This window comes from Lycium barbarum, chromosome 2, assembly GCF_019175385.1.
Source record: "Lycium barbarum isolate Lr01 chromosome 2, ASM1917538v2, whole genome shotgun sequence".
Classification (NCBI taxonomy): domain Eukaryota; kingdom Viridiplantae; phylum Streptophyta; class Magnoliopsida; order Solanales; family Solanaceae; genus Lycium; species Lycium barbarum.
Window position 1 is genome coordinate 87,575,422 of NC_083338.1, and position 26,886 is coordinate 87,602,307.

Sequence of the window (26,886 nt, forward strand, 5' to 3'; positions counted from 1 at the left end):
AGCGAGGCTCAAAACATGCTGAGCGCTTCACCTCGCTTTATGTGCGCTTCAGTGTCATCATCAAGGCTCTAAGACATACTTTTCCTTGCCAATGAGCCTCTCTTGAAGACGTGACACTAGATAATTGATATTTCACTTTATCGTAATGTTTTTACAATTTCTTTGTCCATATATTTGTTATTCATGCTTATTATGATTAGTCTTGGACTAAACATATATATATTTGGAGTTTTGCACCATTGCGCCTTTTGTCATTAAAGCCCATGCTTTATTTGCGCTTAAAGTCCTTATCAAAAAAAAATTGCGCTTAAAGCCCCAGGCTGATCTTAGAGCTTTTTTGCGATTTTCGCTTTTGATAACACAGCGCTGCTGATGCAATACCCTATCCGATTCAGCCACATCGTATCACAGCCTAAATCTTTAAGAACCTTCAACAAGAACTCCAATTCACATGATCATATGCCTTCTCAATATCAAGTTTGCACATTATACATATTTTTTTTCTATTCTCAGCTTAGTATTGGAATTCTATAGCAATTAAATTTGCATCCATAATTTGCCTCCCTTTCAAGAATGCCATTTGATTATTCGACACTAATTTAGGCATCACCCTCTTCAACCTCTCAGTGAGAAGTCCAGTCACAATCTTGGAAACTACCAATTAGACCAATAGGTCTAAAGTCTTTTTAATTCTCTGGCCGCATTCTTTGTAGGTATAAGAGCTATTTTTTTTTTATCAAGTAAAAGTATTTTCTAGGTATAAGAGCTATTTTTTTTTTTTTTGATAAGGCAATAATTGTATTAACAATTGGGGGAAGACACCCCGTAAACCAAAAAGAGAGAGCCTACATCAAAACATGATTCTCAAAAAAGGAGACCCAATCTTCTATACTAACAGGAGTCTCATGGGAACACCAAAAGCAAACTAGAAACAAAAGACTATTTTGCAACTTTACAATATCTAGTTTCACCCCTTCGAACGCTCTCCTATTTCACTCTTTCCAAATAACCCACAACAGTGCTAGCGGGGCAACCTTCCAAGCCCTAGGACTCCTCTTCCCCCATTTTAACCCCAACTATGCAATGCCTCCTTCACTGTTCTCGGCATCACCCATCGCACCCCAAACCAAGTAAGAACCACTCTCCACAATCGGTTAGCCACTTGACAATGCAACAAGAGATGATCCACATCTTCACCCGAACTCTTGCACATGAAACACCAACTTACATGGTTGATCTTCTTCTTTCACAGGTTTTCTGCTGTCAATATCACACCCTTAGCTGCCAACCACGCAAAGAAACACACCTTCCTTGGAACCCTGGGAACCCAAATAGCACGATGAGGGAAAATACATTCATCTCTCCCGAATAACCTTTCGTAAAATGATTTAACAGTGAACAAACCAACTCTACTCTCTCGCCATCTCCAAATATCCGATCTATCGATAAGAATATCCTGTCCATACAGGTATAAGAGCTATAAAGGTGGCATTTAAGCTAACCCTCAGGGGTTGGCCTGGTGGTAATTGGCTTGAGCCTTGGGGTGCTCCCTTTCAAGGTCTCAAGTTCGAAACCCACTCGGTGCAAACAATTTCTGAGGGCCATCGGACTGGGGTAAAACCCTGAATTACCCGTGGTGCACTTACGGGAAACTCCTTGCCGAGGGCCTGTGCACCCCCGGGATTAGTCGGGGCTCAAAGAGACCCGGACACCCGGTGCTTAATAAAAAAAAAAAAAAAAGGTGGCATTTAAGCTCTTCGCGAACTTCTCTTTATGATGAAAATATTTAAGGGCCTTCGTAATATCACCTTTCAAGCAATTCCAACACCTTTCAAAAGAACCCCATAGTACATCCCGCTCTGGAGCTTCGTCACCAGCACATTGCTTTATCACATTCAAGAACTTCATCCTCTTCAAAGGTTTTTATAGCCAATTATTCTCATCATCAGTGATCTTGGCCATTGCGTACAATAGACCCTTGTCGTCCGGCCCTTCCCCGGACCCCGCGCATAGCGGGAGCTTAGTGCACCAGGCTGCCCTTTAGTGATCTTGGCCATTCAAGAACTTCATCCTTTTTGCTCCAAGTATAATTCCCGCCAAATAAAAGTTGGTCTACTTTACTCCAGTTGTTCAATGCATTCCAGCATAATCTAGTTCTTCTATTTGATCCTCTGCCCCACAAATCCAGTTATGTTGGAGTCCCCACTGATAACCCTGGGTCCATGAGATAACCTAGTTGTTGCCATTTCAATCCATAAGTCTGCCCTATCTCTGTCGCTGTTAGGCCCATAAATTCCAGTTAAAGACAACCAACTGAAATTTTGCACAAGACTCTCAAAATGTACTTTTCTTTTTTGATAACCTCTCAAAATGTACTGTAAGCGTGTAATATGCAGTAGCTACATAAACCCCTTTCCATAATCCCTTATCCCATAAGACCAAAATTTCCACTTTACGTCCCTCAGCCTCCAGGAACAAATAACAAAAAAAGTTACTCAGCTTGAGAAAAAATTTAACACCCAAGTTGTAAATGACTAAATTCTACATCTGTTTTTGGGTGGTCGTTTTGAAAAATCCCAACCTAAGTTTACTTACTGCCATAAGATCGGTTACTCTATCTTCAATACCTAAAAGTGATTCAGCATCACATAGCCAACTTAAATATATATAATTGACGTAATCATCAGTTAAACTATGCAATATCTATTTTAATAATCAAAACTTATGCTAAATCTATTAAATTGCAGATTAAACCAGGTGCTAGTTATTGCATATTCCAGACTTGTTTAGCTCTAATCACATTGTACAGAAAGTCTCTCTTGGTGGAAGTTATACTACTAGAGCATTTTTGCCATAACAAAAGCAGCCAACTAGCAGAGAGCGTCTATTCAAGATTCTTCATTTTCCTTTTACACACCCATGTCAAGCATATATGGCATGGTTGGATAATTTGTATAGATCCTTTAGAACACACAACTTTCTAGAGACTAATATCCACCTGTTTCAAAGGCATACATATCCAACTGTGAATTCAAGTGAATTAATCCCAAAAAAAATGTAAGTTTATCTAGAATCCAGGTAGAAGCTTATGATCAATTACAAAATTTCAAATCCAGAATCACTACCTCATGATCTTTTGTCCTCCCCTCTCGTTTAAAAAATCCCCCACTGAAAAATGCAGAGTTAGTAACAATAAGTACATGGTATTAAACTAAGAAAAATATTATTAAAAAAAAGCAACGAGTAAAGTGCTAAGCAGAAGTGAATGAATAGAAGCAAGTTCTACTAGACTTACCTCGTCCGACCAGCTGCAGAAAAACGTTCTTGATAATGAACAGAAAGCGGGAAAAAATCAGAAGGCTCACTTGGGACATCGGCTAAACAAACAGTAGTATAGATAATCTACAAAACAAATAAAAACATCTCTATATAAGCATACTGATCCAGGATACTGCCAAGGATAGATCTAACAAGCAACAGACAGTTCAACCATCTAAGTTAAGTACTGAAAGGACAACTTAATGCTGATTGAAATTACCATCCATTAAATAGTATTCAAGGGATGAAACATGATCACGCCAATGTTTGAATGGACCCCTCAGCAAGAAACGCATTCCTCCTTCTCAACAATCATATTTTAGTTTTTTGTGTTATGTCTTCATCTATTATGCCATGACTGCGCCTAACTTAATTTGTCTACATTTAGGCACCACAATCTGGTCTAATCTCACTTCAACTTTATTGTTATTCTGGAGGCTAAATTGGTAGTGCACATATTCTTTCTTATCTATGTATCCATTTCTCTGCACCCATCAAATGTTTTTTTAAACACTCTATCATACTTTCGTAAGTCAATGATATGATGTGCAGATCCTTATTCTTCTACCCGGTAAAGTTCCATCAATCTTCATAGCAAAATTTTGGCCTATGTTGCAAATCTACCAAACATAAACCCGAACTAGCTCCAAATGAGAACCTAACTGCCCTATATGAATGCATTTTTTAAACTAACAATTGTCTTAAAAATAGTTTTAAAGAAATCGCCATCCAATCACAACTCACAACTTATTGATTTCAATGTTCTTAAAAACATTTCTGAATAACGGTCAAAACACTGCCTAAATTAAATAGCTCTCCATTCTCATGGAAAACCAGTCAAATGGTCACCATGAAGGAGCTCTGTGCACCAGATAGAGGACAAGAAAACTGTGCTATCCCATACAAACTGTCCTGAAACTTTGTACACTGTAGTCTAACCAAACACACTAGAGCAACAACGCAAAGCCCATACGTACTAAGCGAAGACCCAATACTTTGATTATTAAAGCTTCTTCAAACTATGATGAATGCACTAAAAATTTGATAAAATGGCAGTCATGTAACTAAGCCTGGAACACCATGCTTACTTGTCCCTCCACTAGACATGAACACAATACCTGGGATCTTTTTATACAATTTTTTTTAATAACGGTGGTGTTCGGGCCAGCTTGCGCACACCTTGACTACTCCACCAGGTACCTACATAGGTACTAGATAACTCTGTCCACCAAGTCATAGGTAGAAGGGAAGACATCACCTAGTGCATTTTTTCTCCGCTGAAATTTGAACCTCAAACCTTATCGTTGTCTTCCCACTTCATTGACCACCAGGTCATACCCTTGGGGGCATCTTTTTAGGGATTTTTAAATTGTACAGCAACTAACCAAAATAATAGCCGGCAAACATAAATTCTTTGTATATTAATGTATATATACATATAATATCATGTTTTATACATAACTAGTGTATATTTTTTGTAAATATGGCTAGCTGCCAATTCTGTAACTTTTCCAACTTTTATGTAATATTTTTAGCGAGTCCTTTTGTTTAATTTTTATAGCATGAAAATAATTTTATATAAGATCTATTATAAAAACATTATTCTTTTCTATGTAAAGAATTCTTTTAAAACACAAGATAATTTGACTAGTTATTAATTTATTTATTTTTGGTTCATAAATAGACAATCTTATGACATAAGCATGAATTCACCACTATCCCGTCAAGGATATTGTATTCCTAATATGTTCCAAATTAATTTTTTTTAAAAAGGAAAAAAACAGTGTTTTTTCCCGGCTAGAAGAATAAGAAATTAGACAAGTATCACATCTAAGGGTGTGGCCTAGTGATTTTGAAATGGATTGAGAACCATAAGGTCTCAGGTTCAAATCTCAGAGGAGGCAAAAACACTCAGTGATTTCTTCCCATATGTCCAAGCCTTGGTGGAGATAGTTACCTAGTACCTCTATTGGTGGGAGGTAGTAGGTACCCTGTGCAATTAGTTGAGGTGCGCACAAGCTAGCTTGGACACCACGTTATCAGGAAAAAGAAATTAGACAAGTATCATCTTTAATTCATGACAAGCTCAATGGAGCATATATCCAATTCTCAACTAGAAGCATCTGAAATTACAGATCTTAGAACAAATACTAACGTAAGTATTGATATTTAAAAAAAATGAGACATCGAAATGTAACACAACTGAAACAAATTAAGAATAAATTTTACCATCACCAAGAGTTGAACGGATAAATTTTACTTAGAAAGTCTCCTAAAATTTCAATACCTTGATATATATATATATATGCGCAGGGTATGGAATGGAAGCAGAATTAGCTTTTGGAGTCACTGTTGGCGTGGAGAAGAGATATTGAGGGTCACATTCCCGAATAATCTCCAATGCAAAATCAAATTAACTAAAGCAACAATATGAGGCATGGTTTATCCTACAACATATATCAATTGACCAAGTCCTCTAATCTCCAACTAGTTAATTTAGCCGATTTAGATGTTTATGATAGCACTCCATTGTCCCAATTCCACAATACATGCGTCCTCAAGGCCATGCACTAAAGCTAAACCTTTAGTTTTTCTTTCCAAACATGGGTCTCAGTTAAGCAGAGAGTTGGTCTGATTCTAACATTTACCCTTCAAAAGCACCACCACACATGAAAAAAATAATCCTTTTCTTTTTTTTTCTTTTTTTTTTAAACTGGTAACTTTGTATTCCTCAACATTAAGGGTATGCTGGCCACCTCCAAAAATTTACATTTTACTGAAAGAGAAATACTTACAGTAATCCTAAAAAGTCCTGAACTTCCTATTCTACATATTGTTCTTTACACCAAAAACTTAATGAATAATGACCTTCCATTGGATCTTCTACAATGAACTTTCTCTGCCTTTAAAAATTCTGTCATTTTTCCTTCCAAATGTTCCACCATATGCAGGCAGGAACTGTTTTCTACCAAATCTTTTGACTCTTGCTCCTTTCCCTTCTTATCCAACAGCTTAGAAGGTCTGCAGTGTGTTCAGGCATTGTCCAGTTCAACTTAGCCAAGTTGATGAACAATGCCCAGACTTGTGCCGTAACTTTACAGTGAAGGAAAAGGTGACTGTTGTCTCTAAGGCCTCCTTGCATAATGTGCATCTTGAAGCAATCTTAATTCCCCTTTTCTGCAGTGCTTCATGAGTCAAACAGGCTCTCCAAGCTACCAGTCAGGTGAAACACTTCACCTTAGTTGATGCCACACTCTTCCAAATGAATTTCCAAGGTCCTGTTGTCCTCCCTGTTATTTCAGTGAACCCCTTGTTGTACAATCTATTCAAAGAGAACAGTCCATCTTGACTATGCTTCCATGTCAATTTATCTGGCTCAAAATTAGTTCCTTGAAATCCACCAATTATTGTCAGAAGTTCTGCTACCCATGCTATTTCCGAATCATTTAAAAGTCTTCTGAAGACTAAATTCCAGTCTTGGGGAGACCACATCTCCTCTATTGTACTATCTGGATTTGTGCTTATAGAAAATAAGCCAGGAAACAGTAGTTGTAGTGTCCCCTGTCCACTCCAATTTTCCTTCCAGAAAAGAATCTTGTCACCCCCCCCCCCCCCCAACCTTGTAATTAACATTTGCCTTCAGAGCTAGCCAGAAAGCTCTAATAGTCCTCCATACCCCCACACCATAGGTATTTGTTACCTCATTTGTACACCATTTCCCATTTCGGCTATACTTATGTTGGATCACCTCTTTCCATAGTGCCTAATCTTCCTGATTATATCTCCATAACCACTTCATGAGTAAGCTTTTATTCTGTAATTTTAGGTTCTTCACCCACAATCCTCCATGCATTCTGCTTTGTTGAACTACTTCCCAATTTACCAAGTGGAACTTTTTATCCTCATTGTTTCCTTGCCATAGAAAGTTTGCAAAGAATCCAAGACTGAGTTGATTAAGATGAGTCTTCCTCCCAAAGATAGGTATTGAGATTTCCATAGAGCTAGTTTCTTTTCAGTCTTCTCTATGATGCCATCCCAGATTTTCACTGCTTTATGCATTGATCCCAGAGGCATTCCAAGATAAACAGTAGGCAAGTTCTCAATCTTGCAATTCAAAATGCTAGCAAGCACTTGGATCTGCTGCACCTTCTTGACCGGGAAGATATTATTCTTCCTCCAGTTGACTTTCAACCCAGAACATGCTTCAAAAACCACCAGTATCACCCTCAGATGGCAGATCTGTTCCTGATTTGCCTCACAAAAAACTACTGTATCATCAGCATACAGTAGATGGGAGATTTCCATAGCCTCATTAGCCCTGTTTCTCACTTTAAATCCTCTGATCCAGCTATTTTGAGAAGCAATTCTCATCATGCTGTCCAAACCTTCCATAGCTACAATGAAAAGGACAGGGGATAAAGGGTCCCCCTGCCTGATCCCTCTTTCTGCTGGGAAAAAACCCACAGGTTCTCCATTTACTAGAATAGAGAACTTGGTAGTTTTAATGCAGAACTCCATCCACTTTAGCCATCTGCAATCAAACCCCATTCGTCTTATAGTGTTGATAAGAAAATTCCAATTAAAATGGTCGTAGGCTTTTTCAATATCCAACTTGCACATCACTCCTGGTTCTTCTCCTCTAAGTCTGGTGTCAATACACTCACTTGCTATTAAAGCAGCATCCATAATTTGCCTCCCTTTTATGAAAGCCATTTGGTGCTTATTGACTAACTTGCTCACCACTCTCTTTAACCTTTCTGCCAACACGTTGGAAATTATGTTGTACACACCAGTGATTAAACTAATGGGCCTAAAGTCCCTTAGTTCAGTTGCACCCACCTTCTTTGGAATCAAGGCCACAAAGGTGGCATTGAAACTTTTTTCAAACATCTGTTGAGAATGAAAATTCTGAGAAGTCAGCATCAAATCCTCCTTCAAAACATCCCAAAATGCCTGAAAGAAGGCCATTGTGTATCCATCCGGGCCAGGTGCCTTGTCAACAGCACACAGTTTGATCCCTTCCAATACTTCGAGCCCGTTTGGATTGGCTTATAAGTTGGCTTATAAGCTGTTTTTAGCTTTTTTGAGTGTTTGGCTGACCAACTTAAAGTCATTTTGTGCTTAAAATAAGCTCAAAAAAATAATTGAGTCCATTTGACTTAGCTTATCTAAAGCAGCTTATAAGTTGAAAACAACTTATAAGCCAAAAAAAATAAGTTGGACTACCCCAACTTATTTTTTTTGGCTTATAAGTTGTTTTCAGCTTAAAGGCATAAGCCCATCCAAACAGGCTCTTCATCTTCTTCAATTGCCTTGACATCCATACTTGCTCTTCTCCAGTAATGCTTTGGACACCTTGAATGTTCAAGTTTGGTCTCCATGCTTTTTTTTTTTTTTTGGTAAAGTAATCAAATGTCATTAGTAAAGCATCAAGAAGATGCAAGGTTACAGGTGAACAAAAGAAGCTGCTTCAATCAAAACGGGAAGCAAACTTAGACAAAAAACCTGTAAAACAGCCAAAAGGAATCCTGCCTATTGTACTAAGCTAAGCTCAAGACAGGGAACTAACAAAATCCAAAAAAGTATCCATACTGTTTACAGGGGTAAGAAAATGCCAACTAAATAAGCACTCTAAACATCTAGCCTTGAGAGTACTAATAGGAGTTTGAGATTCCATCAAAGCATCTGCTATTTCTCTCCTTCCAGAGACACCAAAAAATAACTGGAGGGATCATTCTCCAGATTCTTTTGATGGTTTTTTCGACTCCCCACAGTGACCAGCTTGCATAGGCATCTTTCATGGATAAAGGCATTACCCAGTGAAGCCCAGTTAAGGAGTAGAACAAATGCCAAAGGTCAGCTGCTGCAGGATAGTGTAAAAATAGGTGGTTTACTGTTTCATTGTCCTGCACACACATGAAACATCTATTGATAAGAATTACTCCTTTCTTCTTGAGATTGTCTTGTATTAGGCAGGATTCTCTAAGAGCAGTCCAAGTGAAGCAAGAGACTTTGAGAGGCTGCCTAGTTCTCCAGATATGTTTCCAAGGCCATTCCTCAAGAATGCCATTTTGAGAGCTCCAGTAGTTATAACTCTCCTTTACAGTGTAAATTCCATCCTTTACTTTGCCCCAAAGAATTCTATCTGTATCTTATGCCTGCCCTCCAATATTGCTAGAAGATTGAGGAAGTCAATTGATTTCCCAATCTTGCAAGTTTCTTCTGAAAATTGGACTCCAACAGTTGTTGTCCCGGTATTGAGCAATTGTGGCATCCTTATTAGAGGCTATCTGGAACAAAGAAGGGAAAGAATCTTTCAGTAGAGTGTCCCCAAGCCATCTATCTAGCCAGAATCTAATTTTGAGCCCATTCCCAGCCTTGAAAGAGACTTCGAAAAAAGTCATCCTGCAGACTACTGATAAATTTCCACACCCCCACACCATATGGTTCATTACTCTTCTTTGGCCTCCAGTGGTCTTCAATGCCAAATTTTGCTTCAATGATGTCCCTCCAGTAGTAACCTGCTTCATTCTGCCCATATCTCCATAACCATTTCATGAGCAAGCTTTTGTTATAAAGCTTTAGATTTATGATTCCCAACCCTCCATGGACCATGGGTTGAATGACAGATTGCCATTTTACCAAGGGGAATTTGTGAGTATTGTTGTTGCCCTCCCATATGGATTTTCTTCTGAGCCTATCAATCTGCTTTAGAACTGAACTTGGCATTGGAAAAAGTGACATACAGTAGGTGGGGATGTTGTCTAGCACACTATTGATAAGAGTAAGCCTACCTCCCACAGATAGGTATTGCATCTGCCAAGTTGCCAGTCTTTTCTCCATGCTTTCAATAACACCATTCCAAATTCCAACTGATTTAAATTTAGCACCCAAAGGAAGTCCCAGATAAGTTGTGGTGAGGGAACCTATTTTGCAGCTTGAGAATGCTAACAAGTTCCTCCAGGTTAGCAACTGTATTAACAGGGTAAATGGTACTCTTAAGCATGTTGATATGAAGGCCTGAGATGGATTCAAAGATCATGAGAGTAATGTTGAGGTTGGAAACTTGCTAGTTGTCGGCTCCATAAAATATCAAGGTATTATCTGCATATAACAGATGGGAAACAGTTATTGAAGTGGATGGACAAGAACCTACTTGGAAACCTTGAATCCATTGGAGTTTTTTGCCTTAACTAACAACTTTGAGAGTCCTTCCATAGCTAGGATGAAAAGGAAAGGAGAGAGAGGATCACCCTGCCGAAGGCCCTTTTGAGAAGAGAAAAAACCCACTGGACTTCTATTTACTAAAACTGAGAATTTTACTGTTGATATGCAGAAATAAATCCACCTAATCCACCTTTCTCCAAAGCCCATTTGTTTCAAGATGTTGACAAGATAAGCCCAGTTAAGTTGATCAAAAGCTTTCTCAATGTCTAATTTACATAGGATACCAGACTCTCCACTTTTAATTTTCCAGTCTAGCACCTCATTAGCAATCATAGAAGAATCTGTAATCTGCCTATTTTTCATAAAAGCACTCTGTTGCCCTGAAACTAGAGATTCCACCACCTTTTTCAACCTCTCAGCTAGAACTTTTGCCAGCAGTTTGTAGACACTGCCAATAAGACTAATAGGCCTGAAATTTCTGAGTTCCACTGCTTCTTTCTTCTTAGGGATTAGAGCAATGAATGAAGCATTACTGGATCTTACCATTTGGCAGTGCTGATGGAAGAAATTGAGAGCTGCTACCAAGTCTGATTTAATAAAGTCCCAAGATTTCTGATAGAAAGCCATAGTGAAGCCATTCGGGCCTGGGGCTTTGTCAGGGGCACAATCCATGAGAGCAACTGAGATTTCTAATTCAGAAAAAAGAATTTCAAGCTCCTCCTTTTCTACTGTGCTAAGAGAGGCAAGTCCCTCAAAAACAGCTGAAGGTCTCCAAGTTTCTCTCTTTGTAGACTTGTTGAAAATAATCCAGAATACCCTCTTTGATCTTTCCTTTGTCTTCAATCATTTCATCCCCTATCTTTAGTCTGTCAATGCAATTACCCCTCCTGTGAGAGTTTGCCATTCTTTAGAAGAACTTCGTATTCTTGTCTCCTTCTTTTAGCCATAAGCATCTTGATTTTTGTCTCCATGAAATTTCTTCTGCAATGGCAATCTGCTTAAGTTGCATTTTCAAGTTGAGTGACTGCATTTTCTCCTCTTCTGATAGAGTTCTAAGATCAACCTCCTGATCCAGCTTCCCCAACTCCATTAGAGCCTTGTTCCTTTGGACTTTTATTTTCCCATATACCTCTTTATTCCATTTAGTTATATCCCTCTTGAGATTTCTGAGTTTCTGGATGAGAACAAAGTCCGGAGTGACCAAAACAACATAAGAGTTCCACCAGCCTCTGACCATTTCAATGAAGCCCTCTGACTGCAACCACATGTTCTCAAACTTGAAATAAGAGGGTGAAGCTACCCAATCCCCACTCTCCAAAATAATAGGCTTGTGCTCTGAGAGCACTCTAGGCAATGTGTACTGTTTAATGGCATTGAACATTTCACTCCATTCAGGTGAGACAAGATACCTGTCAATTCTTGAGGCTTGGAAAGGCTCCTCCCCTCTTGACCAAGTCAATCAGTTCCAAGTCCAGGATTGTGTTAGAGAACCCCTGCATGGCCCTAGATCTTCTATTGCAGTTCATTCTTTCCTCTTCAAATCTACAGACATTGAAATCCCCTCCTATCACCCACAGATCAGACCATAAACCCTTAACAGATGCTAATTCTAGCCATAGATCCTCCCTTTTTGGATTAGTGTGAGGTCCATAGACGCCCATGAAAACCCATTTGAAGTCCTCACATAGACTTTCAAATCTACAGGAAAGTGAGAAAACCCCGGCTTCAGAATCAACACAATTCCTCACTCTTTTGTCCCACATCATTAAGATTCCACCTTTTGTGCCAATAGCTTTGAGTTCTGCCCATGAAATCCATCTATTCCCCCAAATTTGACTGATTAGTGAAGAATTCCATTCCTCAATTTTTGTTTCCTGTAAGCATATAATATCTGCACCCCATTTGCGATTAAGAGATTTCAAAGTGCTTCTCTTTTTCTTTTCGTTAAGCCCCTGTACATTCCAGCTGAGTAATTTGATTCTCATCTGGAGAGAACCTTTTGAGACCTACCCCTTTCTTTTTTCCCACTGCTTTCTTGGAGTCCCCAGTCCAATTTTTTGAGTTCACTTGTTTTATTTTTCCCCTTCTTGTTGGATTCCCCTGTTTTCTTGTTCTGTACTAGTAGCTGTGCTTTTTTCCTTTCCTCCATTCTCAAAATAATGTCGAATAATTCATGCTCAAAACCTACAACATTCACTCCCAACACTTTGCATGCGTTCATCATAGTCAATTTAGTCCATTTAGAAGTTTTCACCACCTCCGGAATGTCAATTTTTTTATTGTGAAGCTCGCCATGCCAAGCTAGAGGAAGAAACTTATTGAAGGAGATTGAAGAAAAATCAGAATCCGACTCTTCCTGAGGAGAAGAGTCTGAGAATTGGAGAGATTTTGGACTGCATACACCTAACAAAGAGTCTGCCCTATCAGCTTCATCGTCCGCTTCCAATTGAGAAATTTCCCCCTCCATATTTTCCAAATCCCTGAGCTTCGAAGCTTGAACTTCCAGCGCAAGGGTGTCTAAGGATTTTGTGATTTGAGAAGCTGACAGTTTAAAGCTGCATGGGTCAAGTTTGGACACAGATGCTCTCCAGTGTTGGGACTTGATGGGCCACTTGTGGTGTTTCCCTTTTGTTGGGCCTTTTGAATAGTAGCTGCTATTCAAAGCTATTGAGGTGCTCCCCTTATAAAACTTCCTTTTGCGTAGGTTATTTGAGCTGATTTGGGCCGGCCGATTAGCCACTAAATCCTTTGAATTGATTTTAATCTTTGCAGGACCCCTCACGTGCTGCGCATCTGGCTTATTAGCGTAGATGCCACGTGGTTCTGCGTAAGACGTTGGCCCCATCTGCTTTTCAGACCTAAGCAAACCCTTCGATTGTCCAGCAGTTAAAGGAGAAGACCGGTTCTCTGAAATAACTGTAGGATCATAGACCCATTCATCTAATTCAAAATTTAAACTCGTCGGAAACTTCTTGCCTGAGCTTGCAACGCAAATACGAGCCCAAAAGAAATGGGATCTGTTTTTAGTGTCTTCGTCAACTCCTACGAAACTGCCATACTGATTCCCAATTCGCTCGAAGGTATCTGATGACCAGGCATTCAGTGGAATATCAAAAACTTTCAGCCATATGTTATCTGCAGCTAGTTGCGATGAATTGGACTTCGGCGACCACCAAGAGAGGGATAGGTGTCTGCCACTCCAAAACCAATCCCCCGCCTTTACTCGCACAACCTCTTGTCTGGAAGGAAGTTCAAATAGAAAACAATTATGATCCATTGGAGTGACCTTGATCCCAGCAGTGATTTTCCATCTAGAGATGAACCATTTCCTGATTATCTCCGGGTCTGGGCTGTGATGGAATGGATCGTTAAGGATACCCCTAAGCTTCTGTATAAAGGATGTTTCTCAAACTCAGCACCCCTATTTGCCGACTGGCTGAGCTCCGGCCAACTATCAATGGAAGCAGCAGCATGATAAGTTTTTGTTAAAAGAGGTGGTGGCCCTGACGTGATGTTCTTCCCCATAAATCGTAAGATTTTCTCCGCAATATATGTCCACCTACTGTTGAAGTTAATCTCCGGGATGATCACTGTCGCTTTGGATGAACCATGCCAAACTTCTATGCAAACGAATCTGCCATATACATTCAAATTTTGATAAACTCGGTAAAGATTGTGTGGTTGTTTTCTTCCCCACCTTCTGTAAAGACAACCAGAACCTTTTGATGCTTGTATAAGTGCCTCGCACACCCATCTTAAGTTATGTGCATCCCTATTGATCCTGCTTGTAAATCTCCTGCCCCTTTCTATCAAAGAATACCATTTGAACTGATTGTCCCCAATGTTTTTTAGCTCAAAAGATTTATCCCCACTGATGAAAAAAATATTTTCCTCCATAATGAAGGAAGAAAGGTTTAACAGGGTCAGTTATGAGGGCAGCAGAGGTCTCAGGTGGTGAGTAGTGGGTTCGGATAGATTCAGAGAAGGGTTTAAAGAGAGAAGATTCAGAGAAGGGCTGGAGAAGAAGGGGTTAGGGTTTTGAGGAGAGAGTAAGTTTAGAAGGAAGATTCAGAGAAGTGCTAGAGAAGAAGGGGTTAGGGTTTTGAGGAGAGAGAAAGTTTAAAAGAAAGATGGAGAGGGAAGATTCAGAGAAGGGCTGGAGAAGAAAGGGTTAGGGTTTTGAGGAGAGAGAAAGTTTAGAAGAAAGATGGAGAAGATCAGAGAGGGTTTAGAAGAGAGAGAAACTCAAAAATTCAGGTTGGAAAAGACATTCCGATGACCTGCGTTGAGTTTGGAGAAGAGAGAGTGTTGGAGGATGGGGATTTGAAACTTACCTCGGGATCCGTGGCAGAGAGCATTTTTCTTCTTTCTGGACTCTTAACTAAAAGGAATTTCAAGTTGGTCTTCATGCTTCGGTTTCCCTGTAAAGGTTCTGATAGTATTCTAGAATTGCATTCTGAATATCCATAGGTTCAGAGGAGCCAACTCCATCAACCATTAAAGTGTCAATAAGTCAGGAGGGGATTTGCCTTCTGGATCGAGCTCGTCGCACAAGGCTTGCCTAGTGCAGGCTATCTCTCTTGTGTGGTTTGTGAGCTATTGCACAGGAGCTGGGTTTACCTGTGCGCACCAGAAGGGTAGCGGCTGCGGGTTCCAATGTCATAAAAAAAAAAAAAAACTGCTCTTGCAAAATGGTTTTCTATAGAAATGAACATATTCCAAGAAAGGCAGCTCAATGATGTTTCTCTGATCTCCATTAGTAGTTGAGCTCCATAATAGAATATTTATTCTCTTTGATGAAGTCAGACTTAGTTTTACACTAATCGCGAGTTGTTGAATACAGGAAAGAAATAGATCCAGATGGAAGATCCTTATAACCGACCCAACTAGCTCAGGATTGAGGTAAGAGGCATAGTTGTTTTTGTTGCTGATAATGAATAAGATTTGTTTAAAAAGAGCTTTTCTTAAGTTTCACGGTTTTCATTGACAGAAAGATCTTTTAGGTGTTTCCTTATTGCATTAATTTTAAGAGAGAGAAATACAAGAATCTTCTCCAATTACATTTTGTGAGGTGGATCTGCTGGAAGATAAAGTTGTGTGCCTACCAAAAACACAAATGTGTTCACAAACAAATTACACCATCAACTGGATAGGAAACTAGAAGCCACAATCCTCCATCATCACAAAGTTGTGAAGAGGAAAACAACTTACAGTTTCTCCATCTCTAATTGTAACAGCCCCACTAGCCTGCCTCCCTATAAGACCTGTCTCAACCGTAATCTGTAAAAATGCAATAAACTGATTCAGAACATAGAAATCTCAATAGCTCAGGATACTTATTGTATTCATTTCAAGTTAAATGGATTAAGAACATAGATAACTCAATAGCTCAAAAGTTAATTTTGAAAATAGATGTATTAAGATTTAAGAACACAGGCAGCTCAATAGCTCAAGTTAACTATAGAAACTATTTTATATGTTCCCCCATTTTCCAGCAATTGGTTACCTTAGATTGCTGGAAATCAAAATGGAGAAAGTGATATTCGTCACTTACGGGCAGAAGTCATTTTACTCACGAACATCCCAACTCTTACTCATATGACTTGCTTGAACCAACACTTGAACATTGTTATGAAAATTTAATATTCAAAAATATCACCAAAATAGTATCCTCAAACATATCCTCCATCTTATACAATTACCAAATAGTAGAATATGATTTCTCAAGATGAAGCATTTTAGAAGGAAAAAACTTTTCCTGCAAGCCAAATGCTTCATGCATTTTTATCCTACTCTAATAGGCCAAACCCTACCTCCTCACAGAATTTAGTAAGGCTACGTTCAATAATACAATCCACTCAAGTCAACCTAGAAACGGAACAGAGGAAGCATTTCTTATAGTTGTCATATTTTGCTATATGAGAACCAAACTAGTACAGTAGTAATATTTGACTATCTTCTTACAGAGCCTGACCAGCTGAGTACTCTTTATATTTCCTGAATGACTATATCCTCCAGCGCCAAACAAATAGGGAGTGATGAATACTAGATAGATATCAAGCAAGTAAGATAATGCAGATATTGAGAATTACATGTCTATCGCCAACGGGAATTCGGACAGAGAAGGGGGAAGCTTGAAGTGCTGCAGCTAAAACAGACACGTCCTGAGGCTCCTCTGAGGCTCTTATGGAGAACTGAGTAAAACTTCGTCTTCTTCTTCTGTTCTTCCTGTTTTCCAGTGTTGAGGAAGCAAGGGTTCTGCTATGTAGTAGTATTGGGCAAGCGTAGGACCTGCACAGTTTGTTGCGAACTGTTGGTATGAAGTGGAGAGGTCCTCCATGGAAGCTAGGGTTGGCAAGCATTTTTGCTTCACCACAAACTATAGGTGCTACTGGAGACAGGGTGGGAGGGATGACACAAACTTTATCCGTTTCCCTTTTTTTTTTTTTTTTTTTTTTTTTTGGTTGGAGAAGCGGCGGGTTTGATTATTTGGAATTAAACGGGTGCTGAGAAACTGGGCCTTTTTATTATAGGTGACAAATAAGTTTTAAAATTAAGTTGGGTAACTCTAATTTTTTTAATTGAGTAGGGGTGATAAACTTTGGATTAGTGATTAGAGAGTTTTGATTCACCCCAAAGTTATATTTTTAACTCTTTGATCCCAAGCTTTGTTTTTTACACTTTGCCCCCAAGTTTTATTTTTAACACTTTGACCCAACCCATATAAATCCTACAGAGCCAAAAAAACGCGTCAAATTTTCTGTTTGCCTGCGCCGTGTTATATCCCGCATTTTTGTGCATTCGGATAATTCAAGACAAATTGCGGGAGGTTAAGTGCAAGCATGCACTTCAACCTTGATTAGTACACAAGATGTTTGTAAGAATTATGGACGCAAAAATACGGAGGATGGCTAAGGGCAAAAATTGAAATTTTGGAAATTGGGTTCGAGAATTACAACAAGAACTATAACCAATTGGGCTCAAAAAAAGAAAATGAAAAATGAGGCCCAACTTTGAGAGGGGTGGCCGGCCACTTAGTGGCCCAAGCCCATGGATTTTAGTAATTTTCCATGTGCCATATTAATATAAAGGGGTCATTAATCCATAGAAGATTCAAGAAAAAATTAGAAGAGGAGAAAAACAAGAACAACAAGAGCAAAACTTAGAGGCCATTCGGCCAAGACCAAGGAAAAATCACCCCTCAAAATATTGTTCCAAAAATTATTTTCTTGTGATATTTCCACTAATTCAAGGGTCCTCTACAACGTGGTGTAATTGTTTCGGAGGATAAGTCATTTGTTTCATCGATTTAACACTTGAGTCAAGTGAAGAAGTTGGGAGAAAAAGGTATGATTCAATCCCTTTTTATGTGTTGTGAAGGTCTTGTTGATGTTATAGAAGGTAGAAATAAGTAGATTTGATGGAAACATGGAAGTGTGCAAAGTGGGTATGTACATATGTATGTAGTCGTGAGTGTGCATGGTTGTATAAGTAAGATGTGTTGAATTTTATGTTGTATTCTAGTTGTGGTTATGATGGAATTTATATTAGAAATGAAAGTTGAACGAATTTGGTTAAAGTTGGAAATATAGGGTATGGCCGTGTGGTACATTGAAGTTGGAATGGAAATGGATTAATGTTGTTTAATATGTTAGTTGTGTTGTTGTGATCTTTGCAATGTAAATGAAGGCAAAATGGTTTAAGTTGGCATTAAAATGGAATGTAGAAGAATATGTCATCTTAGTATGATTCTATGATATTATGGAAATGAAGTTGTTAAGGTGCAATTGTGACGATTGTTGATGAAATTAGAAGATGGAAACATGTTATGAATTAGTATGTTAAAGATTAGAAGTTTTGGATGAATTATGGCTTTGGTGGAAAGTTTGTATATTTTGTATATCTTGTGAATATATTGTAGAAATGATATGAAATGTTTCCGAATTATATTGTAGTGATCTTGATTAGTAATGAATATGAGCATGTTGGTATTGATTTGAAAATGCGAAGTCGGAATGAAAGCTATTGCATTATGTTGGAAAGAAGTCTAGTTGTGACATATTGTGATTTGTAGTGATTGGTGTTGTTGTTGGGTTGTTGTTGAATTATTTTGGCCGAGTTGAATTCTCGGGGTGTCGTATTTATAGGGGAGGTGCTGCCGAAATTTCGGTAGACAAGTACTAATTCAAGATTGGATGCCAAAAGCCTTATAGTAACATTTGGTAGATGTGACCATTTGTAGGTTTCGGATGAAACGGGATTTGAGGTTTGGCGAGCGTAAAAGGCAAGAAAGGTATGTAAAGCTCCACATTTCCTTCTCTTGGCATGTCCTAGATGTATTAGGTTTGAATTTGGACCTCGGGGACTACTCTACTCTTCGGAACTTGCGTCTAAACTTGCCCTTGTCCCATTCAGTGGAATTGAACTAATTCTGTTGCAAATGGTTAGAAAAGTTGTCTAAATACCTAGAACTTGTGTAAATAAAATCCGATTACCTTAAAACCCTCATAAGCGACTCCATAAAGTTTATTACACATAATTTGTGCCCGCCACCTCGGTTGACCCGAGGTGGGCCCACTATTTCCGAATCCACTTTTATTGTGCTATTGAATTGTTTCCGAACGATATCTAAAGCAAACGCTTGGCTGCTCTTCTAATTCCTAAACGACAACTGTTTGAAATATTCCATTAAGTCCTATGAAATGTTTTGATATGTACCACGAATCCGGAAGTTCTGTTCTGACATAATCCACCGTGACATCCGAAAGGTATGTACTACGATTATCGTCCGACGTCTTTCTAATGATCTGTTGTTTGGGTTCTTCGATTGAGTCTGTGTAAATGTTTTTATACTTTACCCTGCATTTGGTTTCTCACTACTCTGCTCGTGGATGCCTCAATGCTTCTTTCACTGAGCCCGGGCCAGGATTTGTTATCAAGCGTATTCCACTGCATTGTTCGCCGTGCCTCGATGTGAGGGGGCAGGTATGACATGTACATGGGTCCGGAGTATGATGTGCCATGTACATCCATGTTCTGATGTTGGTGATATGCTATGATATGATATGATATGGCCATCTGATATGTTATGATATGTTACGGAGCTATTCCCTACTCTGAAGTATGATGTGTTGTGGCGCCAGTGACGGGGTGGCGCCACGTTCTGTTCACCGAGTCCCGTATTGGGGCCGGATTTGGCATATGTTTCTGCATGCATTATTTACGTTTTGTAAGTATGCATTTTGATATTCTGTACTTTGCACTCATTTTCTGTATTTTCTGTTCAGGTTATGATTTTGTTTACTGTACTTCATGCTTTACATACTCAGTACATATTCCGTACTGACCCCCTTTCTTCGGGGGCTGCGTTTTCATGCTGCGCAGGTACAGATACCCGCTTCAGAGATCCGCCCGCTTAGGATATCTTCTCTGCTATTTTGGAGTGCTCCCTTGTCCGGAGCCACATTTTGGTATAGACTTTTCTACCACATATGTATACGTTTATTCAGGGGTATGACGGGGCCCTGTTGTCACGACCCAGCCCCGTGGGCCGCGACTGGCACCCTATCTGGGTACCCAGACCAAACCGCATATTCATTTACCAAATCCGAGCATATTCCAAAAATTCATAAAAGTCATATCAACAGAATTTATATCAAAATATGTCTTAAGCGGTCGCACAAATCAAAATGTCATATCGAATCCAAACTGAGCGGCGGAATAGACATCGCCGGTCAAAAGTGCAACATAAGCATAAGGGCCATTTAGGGCCATCAAATCAAACGGACCGCTTTAAGACCAGAGAACAAACTCAAACAAACATATATAGGACCCTCGCCCCACATATATGACTACAGGCCTCTACGAACTCAAAACAAAAACATATGGCGAGACAGGGCCTCGCCGTACCCAAATCGTCAAATATACAGAGCATACACATAGCAAAAGGAGTCTGTACCAAAAGTGGACTCCGGATCAGAAGGAGTACTCCAAAATAGCAGAAAGTGAAGCCTACAGTGGAGGATCACCAATGTCTGTACCTGCGGGCATGAAACGCAGCCCCCGAAGAAAGGGGGTCAGTACGAAATATGTACTGAGTATGTAAAGCACGGAGTACAGAAATATGGATCAAAACTGAAAGCAAATCAGATAACAAAGTGGAGTACAAATCAGTATGTCAAAATTCGTATCAAAGTCATAAACGTATACATAATGCAAACGAAATCATGCAAACGCTTAAGAACGTGGTCGCCACTCCGACGCTGGCGCCACACACAGCATAACACCAGAAAGTTTCAAATCTCCGTATCTCCGAACACAAACACAAACATAGGTGAGCGTATCGCATCACGAGCCATATCACAGCATAACTCCAAACGGGACCCGGCCCTATGGCGAAGCCTCGGGAACCGTAACACAGCATACGACCGAATTATTGTAAGGCGCACGAATCATAACCGGCCCGGGAACCGGTGAACGAAGTCATAATAAGGCACGAGCGGAGTCGTGAGCAAACAAATGCAATTCATATTTCAAAATAGCCTTTCAAAACTTAGTAGTCTCATAAGTCATTTCATAGTACAAAATAATCGAATACTTAGTCGGTACAAAGTCTCATTTCACAAAACGTTTCCAAAATATTACGTATGGCTCAAAACGTAACTTAGCATATCATAATATTCAAAACATAACTCATAGCGGAACGTTTCAAAATCAAAGGGTTCATATCAAACCTTATTCCAAAGGAGAGCCCGATAGGATAAATAGGGCGTCTCGGGGTTAGCGGGCCCACCTCGAGTCAAATTGAGGTGGCGAACATAATTTACGAACATTAATAGGCCAAAAGGTCATACATAATCATTACCAGGTGACCCGATCACATTTCGATAGGTTTCGGACGATTGGTGGCATTCTAGCCAAAATAGAGCCCTTAGGCTTCAATTGAATTGAATGAATAGTAACTTTTCTGTGGATCGGGTTTCGAGGAGCAGAAATGCTCCGGAAGTTCCAATATTCACCTAGCGTACTAAGACATGCCAAACGAAGAAGTGGGAAGCTTTACATACCTTACAGACGTCGTATGCTCTCCCAAAAGTCAAGTCCCGATTCGTCTGAAATCTGCAAATGGTCAAAGTTACCAATTGAGATTCTTAGGCTTAAAAATGCCATTAACTTCATTTTTTGCCTACCGAAATTTCGGCAGCATTTCCCTTATAAATCTAACATCCCCGAGACTTAGCTCGGCTCCAAATACATTAACAACAACAGCCCACACATCATCAAACAACACAAATCATAATCAAACCACTCTAGCTTCAAAGTTCTACCTTATTACCTAAGTTGGCAACTTTTCATTCAAACTTCCAAAACTCCAAATCTATATCCATATTATTGTATTCATTCACTCATTCAAGATTATTCAATCACATTCCAAATATATTCCAAGCCATATACGAAATTGCCCAAGATTCATTACTTTCCATAATTCTTTCAAAACATCAAAACTTACAACGAACGTTCTAACTTGCGTCGTTTCATTCCGAATTCACTAACAACAACATCAATTTACATCCTATGATCTTACTTTCACAATTATACAAAAACTATATAAATTCGCATAATTTCCCATAATGACATACAACCAAGTTCAATGCCATAATTCTTCCAACACTTCCAAATCAATGCAAACTTACATCATTTAAATTATAAGGATCATAACCATACAACTAACATATCAAACAAAACAATTTATCACCATTCCAACTTCTTCCATAGCCACGGCCAACATTCATTTTTTTCCAATTCCACCCAATTCATTCAACTTTCATTTCTAATACAATTTCTACCATCACATACTAGATTCTAACATGAATTCAAGCCACCAAAACCATGCAATATACATGCTTACCTACGGCTAACACACACTTAGTCCCAACACACAAAATTCCCATGTTTTCCGTTCATTCACACATACTACAACATACATATACCATTCATAACATAACAAAAGCATGAAATCCTCACCTTTCTTCAAGTCCTTCACTTGGAGATAAGAATTGTTTTCTTGCCACAACACTTATATCGACTTGTAGAGGGCTTTGCACTTGATAATAATTTCACAAGAGATGAACTTTTAAACCAAGGAATTGGCTCCAAAAATTTTTTCTTTCTTTTCTTTCTTTTCTCCTCTCAAACCCGAATTGCCCTCTCTTTTTCTTTCTTTCTTGCTTTGTGTTTTCTTGAAGGTTCTTGATAATTATCCAATTATATATGTATTTAATCACTTACAAAATTTCCTTATGGGCTTGGGGCACTTCTTTGGCCGGTTGGGCCTCACTTTCTTATATTTTTTTTTGAGTCCAATGTGTTGGCTACATATTTTAATTCATGGGGCAAGTTTCCAAAATTCCAATTTTGCCCTTGGCCACCTTTCGTAATCCCACACCATTACATTCATAGCTTACACATTCCTACCAATCAAGGTCCAATTGTGGCCTTATTCATCACAAGTCAATTTATCTTGAATTTTTTTGAATAAGCGAAAATGTCGGATGTAACACCTGTCCCGTCTTATGTTTCTGTTATTACTGTTCGTAGAGGTCTGTAGACACATACGTGGGTTGTGTATATATGTTATGGGAATATGTATTTTGTGACGGCCTTATCGGCTTTCGTGCGCTACATCTGCTTATGTACGATAGTTTGTGATGCCGTTTGGCTTTTATATATGCGTATTTAGTTTACATGTTGGTTTGGGATTATCGGGTACGTATGGTGTCCTGCTTAGACACGAGTCGCGGCCTACGGGGTTGGGTCGTGACAAAAGTTTCCACCATTGTTGGCTCTTCTTTTTTGCTTCGTTTCTTCTTCTTCTTCTTGCTGCTTCTTCTTGCTTCTTCTTCTTCTTCTTCTTCTTCTTCTTCTTGTTCTTCTTCTTCTTCGTCTTAACTGGATTTTGCTCAAGAAAGAAAAAAACAAGGCCACCTGATTTTGCAATTTTTTGGCTGGATTTCATTCGTGTAACACTGGGAATTACTTCATAACTCATTCCATTGTTCTGCTTTCTTCTTCTTCTTCTTCTTCTTCTTCTTCTTCTTCTTCTTCTTGTTCTTCTTCTTCTTCTTCTTTTTCATCCGCCATTGTTGCTCAAGAAAGAAAAAAATGTGACCACCCGATTTTGCAAATTTTTGACTGGATTTTGTTGGTGTAGCACTGCAATTACTTTATAAGTGTTTTCCGCTCATTTGGTAAGTATAACAATGCTGTTTTATTTCAATTTTTCACCTGGGTATAAATCTACTGATTTTCCAACAACTTGCAGTAGCTGTTGTAGTTGTTGCAACATATAATGTGGTTGTTGCAACTTCTACAACAGATTATGAAGTTGTTGTAATTGTTAAATAAATAACCTGTAACAACTGAGTGAGTTGTTGCAACAGGTATTCCACTTGTTGTAACAACTCAACGATCTGTTGGAGTCAGCTTCAGTTTTTGTCTGAAATAGAACCCAAAACACTGAAGCCGCTTCCAACAGATTATTGACTTGCTGCAACAAGTTGTATAGTTGTTGCAACAGGTGTTCCACTTGTTGCAACAACTCAACTATCTGTTGGAGTCAGCTTCAATTTTTATCTGAAACGTAACCCAAAAAACTGAAGCTGCTTCCAACAGATTATTGACTTGCTGCAACAAGTTGTATAGTTGTTGCAACAGGTGTTCCACTTGTTGCAACAACTCAACTATCTGTTGGAGTCAGCTTCAGTTTTTGTCTGAAACAGAACCCAAAAAACTGAAGCTGCTTCCAACAGATTATTGACTTGCTGCAACAAGTAGTATACTTGTTTCAACAAGTAATACACTTGTTGCAACAACTCGATAATCTGTTGGACATCTTCAACAGTCTAAAAAATTACCCCAAAAAAACTGAAGCTGACTCCAACAGATTAGTGACTTGTTGCAACAATTTTATTACCTGTTGCAACAAGTAGTCCACTTGTTCCAACAAGTCAATAATATGTTGGAACAACTGCTGCAGCTGTTTCATTTAGTTATAGATTGGTATGTACTCTCATGACCAATTTTTTGTTAAACAAAATATCTTCAGGTACCTCGAACACCGCTAATGGGGGACTCAATAACAATAGGGGTTGATTGCCATGGTGAATGGATCGAGAAGAACAATCGATATATTTGGCGATGGAAGGGTAGTGACACGTTAGAGACGATAGCGATGACTGTCCAAAGAGATGTTATGTTCGATGATTTTGTGAACCTAATCATCACCTATTGCGAATTAACTTGTGAACCAAAAGATCTTGCCATCACTTATATGCACAGCTTTTTTGAAAATTAGAGGGTCTTGCCATTTAAGATAACTGATCAGGTTCGTTTGGGTGCTTATTTGAATGATGTAGCTAGGCCCATTTTAAGGGTATACGTTGTTGGAAGCCCAGTAGAGAACCACAATTTATCTCAAGACCAACAAGATGTGTTAAATGATGAATTAGATGGGGTGGATGTGCATATCCCAGATAATGGAAGTGGGGCTGACCCGATTCCTATACCTGAAGTTGCGAGCAATACAGTGGGCACTACACAATCAATACAGTCTAGCCATGTTCAAGATGATGAAACAGGTTTTCATAAAGGAATGTCATTCAAGAACAAGGAAGAACTAGCCACTTGGTTGAAACTTGCTTGCTTGAAGAAAGATTTTAGAATCAAGAAGGTGATTAATTCGCGTACTGTGTACTGCTTAAGATGTGTACATCCGAAGTGCAAGTGGTGGCTGAGCACTGTGAAGCTTTTAAGTTCTGACAGATTTTGTATCAGAACCTACATAAAGCATCGCACATGTGGTTCTGAGCACATTACGAGCCATAATCCACACGCTACTGCGAAAGTCATTGGTGAATACTTCAAAGATAAGTTTCCTTACAGTAAAGGCCCATCTACAAAAGATATGAGTCAATCAATCCGTACAGATTTGGGTTGTAAGGTAAGTTATTGGAAGGTCTAGAAGGGCATGGAGATTGCAAAGGCTTTGACAAGGGGGACACATGAGCACGGGTATGCGGTGCTTGATGCGTACCGTTATATGCTTCGTTCTGCAAATCCAGGAAGTAAGACGGCTTTGAAGGTTGCTGAAAATGGGAAGTTCAAGTACTTTTTTGTAGCCTATAAGGCTTGGATGCTTGGTTTTGCGCAAATGAAAAAAGTCATAGCTGTCGATAGGACATTCTTGAGGAGCAAGTACGAAGGAGTGTTGTTGTCAGCAGTTGCACAAGATGCGGAGAATCATATTTTTCCAGTGGCATTTTGTGTAGTGGACAAGGAGTGTGATGCTTCGTACATATATTTTTTTGAACAAATGAGAAGCTATATAGAAGATACCCCTGAGTTGTGCATAATTTCTTATAGACATCCAAGTATCAAAAAGGCGGTTTCAATTGTCTTCCCTACATGTCATTATGGTTTTTTCATGAGGCACGTAGGGGAAAATCTGAGAACCACCTTTCACAATGGGGCAGTCGTATCTCAATTTTATAAAGCAGCAAAAGCGTACAATATTGATGTCTTCAATGACCATTTCAATCAAATCAGAGATTTAGTTCCTGGGGCCGCCGAACATCTTGAACGTGCTGGATTCCACAGATGGAGCAGGGCATTCTGCCCCGGAAATAGGTATTTTCACATTTCTGTTTCCAACAAGTAACGTATCTGCTGCAACTAATAGGTAACTTGTTGCGACAGATATTGTACTTGTTGTGATTTTGACACAGCTGAGCCTCAACCACATGTTCCAACACTAATATGTTTGTTTTGTCAGGTATAAATTTATGACGACAAACGCTGCTGAGTCGGTGAACTCAATGTTTAATGTTGAAAGAGAATTTCCCATTACCGCTCTATTTGATTCCATAAACAGGAGGTTTTCATGAGAGGCGTATGGCGTTCATCGACTCACCAACCATCTTTGTTCCCTTAATGGAAAAAAAATATCACGGGGACTGACTGAAGTGTCGGCGTCTCGGCGTCCAAGTCTTGCACCCGAACCAGATGATAGATATAACCCTTTCTGATCATTTTCTTTGCCTTAAGGTATGAAATAAACTTACCTTTCGGCGATGCTGTATTTCCAGCCCAATCTAAAACTGGCTCCCCGGGAAACTGGAAGCGAACCACCTTATTCTGGCAGTCAACATTAGCATAACAGGAAGCTAGCTAGTCCATACCCATAATAACATCAAATTCAGTCATATCTAACTCTACCAGATCTGCCTTAGTATCACGGCCACATACAATCACAGAACAGTCTTTATAAACCTGTTTCGCTACAATAAAGTCCCCTATCGGTGTGGCTACCTCAAATGGCTCTATAGGTTCAGACATAATACCAAT

At 39.2% G+C, this 26,886-nt stretch overlaps 1 protein-coding gene across 1 annotated transcript in view; it reads right to left on the minus strand.

Moving 5' to 3' along the window:
• LOC132626612 (probable polyribonucleotide nucleotidyltransferase 1, chloroplastic) overlaps positions 1–16,922 on the minus strand; it is a 94,323-nt gene extending 77,401 nt beyond the window's left edge. Inside the window, 4 exon segments of the mRNA XM_060341534.1 lie at positions 3,126–3,168; positions 3,296–3,402; positions 15,697–15,765; positions 16,578–16,922. Of these exon segments, the coding sequence (XP_060197517.1) occupies positions 3,126–3,168; positions 3,296–3,402; positions 15,697–15,765; positions 16,578–16,847 (489 nt within the window). The 5' untranslated portion in view covers positions 16,848–16,922.
• Positions 16,923–26,886: the final 9,964 nt, after the last annotated feature.